At 37.6% G+C, this 8459-nt stretch overlaps 1 protein-coding gene across 8 annotated transcripts; it reads right to left on the bottom strand.

The window, feature by feature from the left end:
- Window positions 1-2056: 2056 nt before the first annotated feature.
- On the bottom strand, window positions 2057-4839 carry DNAJC28 (DnaJ heat shock protein family (Hsp40) member C28). Of its 8 annotated transcripts, none has more exons than XM_039318976.1 (3): window positions 4752-4839; window positions 3982-4054; window positions 2057-3386 (listed from the first exon to the last, which is right to left on the bottom strand). In XM_039318976.1, the coding sequence occupies exon 3, from the start codon at window positions 3339-3341 to the stop codon at window positions 2199-2201; it is 1143 nt and encodes a 380-aa protein (XP_039174910.1). In that variant the 5' UTR covers window positions 3342-3386; window positions 3982-4054; window positions 4752-4839; the 3' UTR covers window positions 2057-2198. The 8 variants fall into 8 exon arrangements, with proteins under 8 accessions (XP_039174910.1, XP_039174918.1, XP_039174927.1 ...); XM_039318984.1 differs by having other exon boundaries at window positions 3982-4077; window positions 4593-4838; XM_039318993.1 differs by having other exon boundaries at window positions 4593-4838.
- Between the last annotated feature and the right edge of the window lie 3620 nt (window positions 4840-8459).

Genomic DNA, 8459 nt, shown 5'->3' with positions numbered 1-8459 from the left:
CTTCCAGACAGCTCGCCTTCGCTGCAGACAACTTGCAGCACCATTTGCAGAATAGGACTTTTGGTGGGCTCAGCAGGGCAGAGACAGCCTGGACAATTCCTATTGGCTTTTGAAAGCCAATAGAATTAGACTCTATTCAAGAGAGTCTATTCTATTGGCTTTCAAAAGCCAATAGAATAAAAGGGAGCAGCACAGCTAAGGAAAGGGGAAAAAAATGGCGGACTGCATTGTTTGGCGACCCCCGTGAAATGGTCGTTCGACCTCAAATGGGGTTGCGACCCACAGCTTGAGAACCGCTGTTCTAGCCTGATCCCTTAACTGGTAGAGAAAATTGGGTTTGTAGTTTTGCAGAAGTTTGCTGTTGTCTTTTTCCTAGGGCAAAGAGAGACAGGCCCAAAGTTACCCAATTGGTTTTATGTCTAAGAATTCATGCAGCATTCGAATTCACAATCTCATAGTTTCTAACCCTGTACTTAACCACTACATCAAACTGGTTCTTATGTACAATTTATTACACTTATGTGAACTGTATTCCATTTGCATATTTGGTTGAGGATTCCCACAGTTCAGAGAAAGCTTACCAGAGCTCTTCACAATCTCTTTGGTGTTTTACTATCCTTAATCTAACATAATTGGCAAACTTTGACAGCTCATTGCTCATTGTGAAAACTGCCTACAGGTAGTCTTTATTTAATAACAATAACTGTGAGCAGCAACTCAGTCATTAAGCGAAGCAGTGGCTAAGTACTTATGATCTTTGTTTTCTGGATCTGCTGGCAGATTCCCATTTTTATATCTGCTAAATTCAGTACCATTACTAGACAGCCCATGACCAATTGTGTAATCATTTCAGATATATTTCCTTACTAGATTCCCCAATACCTTCAGCAATGGTAGAGCTTATGATGTAGTGGAAAAGTTCTTAACTATTATGATGATATTCAGATAGCTCTGTCTTGAAAGTAGTCCATATTGTATGGCACAGGAAATGTTTTAGGACATTTTTTATGTTATAATGTTACACATTCTCTATGTTAGCCCATTTGAGATACCTTGGTTTAAAAATTGTTGCCTTACAATGCATTATTTTGCCCAGCTAAAGGTTTCATATAGACAAACAGGACAATTTTAGTACTGTGTTTCCCTGAAAGTAAGACCTACCCTGGCAATAAGCCCTAGCTTGATTTGGGGGGGGGGGCTAATAAAAGTCCTATCCCAAAAATGAGCCCTAATTTTGGGGCAAGGTCACACTTAAAAATCAAGGTAGGGCGGGAGTGGAACTTACTACTGCAGCCAGGTCTCCCATGGATCGATACTTGCCTCGCCAGCCCACTTCTTCTGCAGCCAGCTTCATTCTACAGCTGAGAATGGAGCTCGGGCCTGCATTTCACCGTCAGAGGCCTTTCCGGAAGGCCTCTGCAACCGAGAACCGAGTTATGGATTCAATCCGTAGCTCGGTTCTCGGTTGTACAGGCCTTCCGGAAAGGCCTCTGATGGCGAAATGCAGGCCTGAGCTCCATTCTCAGCTGCAAATTAAGCTGCTCCTTCGGCCACAGAAGTGGGCTGGCTGGGCAGGGCTGTCAGTGCCACCGCAATGAGTGGAAAAGACTTCCCTCCACCCGAAAATAAGACCTGGTGCCTCTTTTGGAGGCAAATAAATAAATAAATAAGACTGGGTCTTATTTTCAGGGAAACACGGTAGTATACTAGACAACCAGTAACCCTTCAACCATCATTTCCAAGATATTTCCTTAGCAGATTCTTCAATGCCTTCAACAATGGCAACAATGGAAAAGTTCTTAAACAACAAGGAGGTATTGAGAGATGCATCTGCCTTGAAAATATCCCATTTTGAACTGTATAACATAGTCAAACATCAGAAGGTGACCACAGGAAAAGTTTCTTGACTTTTTGTATTTTGTCATAAAATCCTTTATAAAATTTGCCATATTTCAATTCCATAGGAGTCATAAGTTCCAGATTTTGAACGCATTATGTAAGTTAGTTCATTTGAGGTACCTGATCTAAATTGTTGACAAAAGACTATCAACAAAAATAAGATTGTTAATAAACATTTATTTGTAGTTTTGCAATTCAGTTCACTTCTTCAGTTTGAATAAGGGATTGTTCCAATAGTTAATAGGACAATCTTATTTAAAGTTCATTGACTATGAAATTAAATGACTAAATTCTTGATCTTACTTCAAAATAAGAGCTATCCATTTAAAAAAATTGGTTTTTATGTCATGTCTACCATGTTCCATTTCAGCTTCTGTTTTCTTTGCTTCTGTCTCGGACTTTTTCATCTGGGCTTCAAAGATGTCTTCTACACGTGCAATCTCTTTGTCTGCATTAAAATGCACCATCTGTCTGCTAAGAATAGGAACAACTAAATTGAAATCATTAATTCTTTTGTTTAATATCTTAATGTTTTCCCTAAATTCTTCACAAACTTCCTTCCATTGCTTCTCTTTTTGGATGGTAATTGGATCACCTAACTTATTCCTAGAAGCTATTATAGTCTTCCTTAACTTTTCAATTGTTTCCCGTATTTCTTTCTGCATAAGTATCCATTCTGGTTGGTATCCATTATCTATCAGGATCCTATTCAGATTGTGTGTCATAGGATCAATGTGTGGACAGTCTGAAAATTTTTTTAATGGCTTTCCTTTACCACTTAGATTATCAAAGTCTCCTTTTGCCATAGATTCTTGAATGAGGTCTTCAACCAAGCGTTCAATTGCTTGGGTTATTTTTGCTTTTTTACTTTGCTTTACATCTTTAGCTAGCATAATATCTCCCATAGCTAGCTGTCTCTCCATTTGTCGCTGTCGATATTCCATTAGTCGTTCAGAAGCTCTATCAACTCTGAACTGCATATACTGCCTTTCTCTTTGACTTGGAGTACCAAAACCAATACCTTCAAAATTTAAATACTGTCTATGTTGTAGAGCTTTAGATTTCAATTTGTCTTCATCATCATCATCATCCTCTTCCTTATCTCTTGATTTTATTTTCTTGGCCATATCATTAACAACAACTCTGTATGCTTCTTCAATTTGAACAAAAATTGTAGAATCTGCTTTAACTGATCCACTATCTGGATGGTATTGTTTAGCAAGCTCTAAAAACGAATTTTTAACATCATCCAATGAACACCCTTCCTGAAGTTTAAGCAGCTTGTAAGAGTCTATAATGTTCCGAGGCTTGTGATCTGACATCAGTCTACAGTTATAGATAAAACAATGTTGAACTGATTTTGCTTTCTTTGGAACCAACGCTGAACACATCCAGACATGATGGTGTATTTTTCTCATCAGCACCACACAGACCCACTTCATAATTCTTCAGTGTAGCTATATTTTAACCAGCACCTAACTGGAAATCTGAATAAATTTAAATAGAATTAAATGAATTATTATGAATTTATACTTCTTAAATTATCTATTGTTGATACAAGATTTTTTTTGGTTAGACAGTTTTAGAAAACCAAATTGAATGGTTACACATGCAGTAAAAATTTAGAGATCAAAAGTTTGTATACTGCACTTTTATATGTACTGCTGGATATCCCATTATTTCAATGGAATTTAATTAGTTTAGAAAATACGTTGATTCTGCCTTGCTGTATTAAAACAGCTGAAACTGTTGTCTCGAGTACTAAACAATTATGAGTTAGAGTTCAGTATAGATTGCACATACTCAACAGATACTGACTGAAAGAAATACAATCCATTTTCATCAAACAGTGAGATACTTAAAATGTAATTGATCAAAAAGTCAATTTAGTAGCCCAAACTAGGTAATCAGTTAGGTCAACTAAAAACAAATGACAACGTTCCCAGCTGTCTAACCTAACTGTGCAAATTTTGACCCAGAATGTTGCAGAATGCCAGCATTATGCTGTTATGCTACAAACGATGATATGTAAAACATAATGGAATTTCTTAGCGCTGTAGGATTCAAATCATGAATGCTTACCTTTCATTCTTCTATAAAAGCATGGTTATTTTGCACATCTTGAAAATATTGGATTCTACTGGTTTTTTTTAAACTGTAAAAAAATTAAAATTCCCACTAAAAATATAAACAACAGCAAAGGTGAACTGTTGGTCCATCAGTGAAACCATTCTATTATTTACATTACTAAGCTGACGTGTCATTATTTTGTATGCATTATATCAATACTCTTTCCTATTCACATATAGCTTTTGTTCCATCTTAATTAAAATAATAGAACTAGAAAATGTATTTGGATTATTTTTTTCTATCTCTAGTTATCCTTTATTGTGACTCATTCCATAAAGAAGTTGTTTCTTACAATTCACCTGTTCATGATACCAATTAAATCCCTTTCCCTCTCCAACCTAAAACAAGTGCAAAGGAGCAATATAGGACTGGCATTTGGTGCAAGCTCAGTTTTGCTATCTTGTTCATTTATTCGCACTTCTCAGGCTTGAATCAAACCGACATTTATATTTGATAAGAAATTGAGAGGCGGGTGAGGGGGGGAGCGAAAAGTTTGGTACTCTGCCAGAACCGCAGAACATTGCGCAGTATTTGGAATCTGTGAAATTTAAATTCCTGCTAACCTGCGAAAAGAAAAAAATAAGGCAAAACCTTCCTCTCGTTCCCTCGCTGCATCTAACAATCTCACCACTTTTTTTCACTCCTCCAGCCAGTCATCTTTAGCACGTCGGCTACGTTTTCAGACTTAAATATCTATAATTTAAAATTCAATAACGAGCTACCATCGATAACACCGCAGGACTAAGCCACAACTTCGACGTAACCCTCAGTACCCAAGACCAACGTCCTCTGAATGATCTATTATGTCGAAAGGGGTTATGGGAGGCGTAGTTTTCCTAAGGACGGCGTGTGAGTCCCGAAGAGCCAATCATGATAGCATAGGAAGATAAAGCCTCTTCCTGGATCGGCATTAAAGGGAAACTAAAACTCTTGTTTGTCTATAGTTATTCTGTAATGAATCCATAATAATTACGCTACAACATTAATGATGGAATTCAATGGTGTGTATTAAATTATTAAAATTCATGAAATAAATTGTTTGCAGCAAGCTTAATTGCCTTATTCGTCTCCAGATACTTTTTATTTTATTTTATTTATTTACTTCATTTCATTTTTATTTTTAATATTTTTTACTATTTTAAAAGAGTATGCCAGCTAATTGATCATCTTGTCTTTAGCCAGATCTATACAGATAATTACTAATAACCTCAAACTTTTCTGACGTAGTTGGGAAACCAATGGGTGGAGCAAGTTTTTAAAGCAGAGTAAGAGACTATTCCCCACTTGGTTTTGGCTGCTGTCACAACTGAGTGTCTGTGCTTTATGGTTATTTTTGAGAACTGCCTTTAAAACTAGGTCTCCTGCAACAGTTTCTGCTTAAGAAAAATAGACCGAGACACTACTGGAGCATGCTGAGATCCTTGAGAACAAGCTGAAAGCCTCCAAATTATGTCAAAAGCGGAAGAAACTCGAGAAACAGTGGCTGAAGAGTATCATTGTTTCAAACATGTCACTGAAGAAAAAGTTGAAAACTTCCCAAGTAATGGGAGAACAGAAGAACAGAGAAGATCAATACAAGGAAGAAGGATTTGTTCAAGGAAGGAGTAAAACGAGCAAATGGAAACCAATTTATCACTCAGCATGCAATACAAAAAGGAAATAAAAGTGAGAAGTCTTGAAAAAGTCAAGCCACAGTATAAAGTCTTTCTCATAGCTTTATCTCTAGCTGAGAGATAAAGGAAGTGAAAGTAAACACAGCTTCTGATTACAGGAAAAAGTTGGAAAGAGCCAATTAAATTAAGCCAATTAATTTAACCACCTCAACAGATAGAAATCACATCATTAAATCTCTTACTGCTTGTTAGAGACACATAGAAGAAAAGCACTATACATAATAACTGACAAGTATTGATATGCTAAGGAATTATGGTTGTTTGTGTATATTGCCTGGGAATGTAATACCATCCTGAAGAATCATTTCCATGCAACCCATCCCCACATCAGCAACTCTGAATGGGAAGGAGACTGGAGTTAAACCCAAGCTAGGCAGCGTTCCTGTTTGTCTGTTATGGTTCTCTTCTGGCTATGCTATTGTCTCGCGGGGGCGGGGGCAGGGGGGAGGGTGTTTTACTTAAGACAGCTGGTCTATGACTTGGGGATTCTCTTTAGTTCATGACTACTGCCAGATAAGCAGGTGGGCGCCATGGCCAGGAAGACCTTTGCCCAGCTTTAGCAGATGTACCAGTTATGGTGTTACTGGACCAAGAAAACCTCACTATAGTAAATCATCTTACAATAACTCATCTTACAGTAACTCATGTTCTCATCTACACCTATTTGGACAATTTATGTGCAGGTACTCTTTGTCAGTCCTTTGAGACAGGCCAGATTAATAATAATAATATGTGTCAAGCACAGGCAATCAGTAATCCAGGTAGTTCAAGTAAATATAGGTTTATTGTAAGCCAGTGGTGGCGAACCTATGGCACGGGTGCCAGAGGCGGCACTCAGAGCCCTCTCTGTGGGCACGCGTGCTGTCGCCCCAGTCCTAGGCCTTCAGCTGGGTTTTATAAAACCTTTTTGCTTTAGGTCTCCGCCGCCATGTGCAAAAAAAAAAAAAAAGGTTCAATCAGTCAATTTCAACTTCTCGCGGGAAAAAAAGATCTTGCAAAGTTGGAATTGATTGATTGAACTTTTTAGTCCCACCCAGTTACTATTGTAGCCATGCCCCACCCAATGGGCCACACCCACCCAATGGGCCACACCCACCCGGCACCCGATGATGCATAAGTGGGTTTTGGATTGCAGTTTAGGCACTCGGTCTCTAAAAGGTTCGCCATCACTGTTGTAAGCTAATACTCTCTACAACCATTAGCATACAATAAACCTGTATTCATTTCAACTGCCTGGACTCCTGAATTCCTGTGTTTGACATTAATCTGAATGATTAATGGCCAAAGCAAATTGGCAGTAGATGAGAGTCAACATAACTGAAGGTGGGCTGGACTTAGATTTCTTGTGGGAGCAAGAGACTTGAGATTTATGACACATTTAACTTTCTCAGGCTCAGCCTGGTTATCTGCTACAATAAATTGTGTGTGCTGTCTGACTCTCAGTGACTCTGGGAACAGGCAATTCAAGTAGCACAGAAATCTTGAAGGGTATAACAGAATTTTGAAAGTGCCATCTCTAATGTTCTTTATTGCTGAATACAAATTAAGGTACTTGTATAGCCGGCCCTAAGCTTATTTATATTGTAGGCATGTCGCAAAATACTCTCACTTTTCTCTAGAACATTCTTGTGATTTGTAATAATAAATTTAAATTTCTGCAGCATTTCTTCCAAATTTATGTCTGAAATCTTATTTCACTCATTTCTAGCAAATGAGCACCATTTTGTATTTTGCTCAGAGTAGGTTATTTTCTTTTAAGTTACTGCCTATATGGGCAGCTCTATATTTTTTCTTCTCCACAACTCAATGTCTATATTTTAATATTTAAAACTGAAAGTATTTTTGTTTTGTCTTTTTTTAAATACAGTTTGATTTTACTTCTTGTGGTCTACTAGGAAGAAGTGTGTGTGTGTGTGGGGGGGGGGGTTAGGATTGAATTTTCCAGCCAAATGCCTCTATCCTATATAGTTCGGGAGTGTTGTACTGCTGCAGATTATTTCAATATTTTTCAATCTTTTAATCACTAGTAAGGCAACATACCTCCCCCTCTCTCATACAACAGGTGAGGCAACCCCTGAAATGTAGTTAGTTCAGTAGGAATTACCAAGATGCTCACCCAAAGTTGGAGAAGTCAGATGTAAGACCCAGATGGCTTTTTAAAGAGGAGGCCAGCATTCCCAGATGTTTGCCCTGCAGGCTCAGCAGTCTGCTGAAATTACATTTGATAACTCAATATATATGAATTGGAGAGAATCCATAATCATTTTATTAAAGTCAGCAAGTTACAGTGAATCAATTGTTCACAGCAAAACAGAACTGAGATTTATCAACAGGGGACTGAAGATGAGCAATGCATTGGATCGTAGGCAAATGATCATTTTACAAATAATAAATACTATTGATACAAGTACACGGGAATCTGGGAAAATAATCATTTCTGTAGTATACTTAGCCTTTGAAAAATGTGAATGCCAATTAAGCTGGTTGTTATTTTGACAGTATGACCTTGCCTCTCATTTTGAATGGGGAGAGTTGTTAACACACCCCTTATCAATGTCCTTGGGAATGTTCCATTTTATAGAGACATACTGCTCATGAATTAAAGGCCATTTGTTGATTAAATAAAGGTTACAAATCCAGGATGTTATATGTCTTGAGGGAACAGCCATGGATAATAAGCTTGTTTAGCAATTAAGGCTACTGTGGATATTTACTTATTTAGAGTATGGCGCTATTGTGGATAAATACAATTTTATA

The sequence above is a fragment of the Crotalus tigris genome, unplaced genomic scaffold (genome assembly GCF_016545835.1).
Source record: "Crotalus tigris isolate CLP2741 ecotype Arizona unplaced genomic scaffold, ASM1654583v1 scf7180000017601.7605149639:7615979, whole genome shotgun sequence".
Lineage (NCBI taxonomy): Eukaryota > Metazoa > Chordata > Lepidosauria > Squamata > Viperidae > Crotalus > Crotalus tigris.
This window is presented reverse-complemented; position numbering and strand designations above follow the sequence as displayed.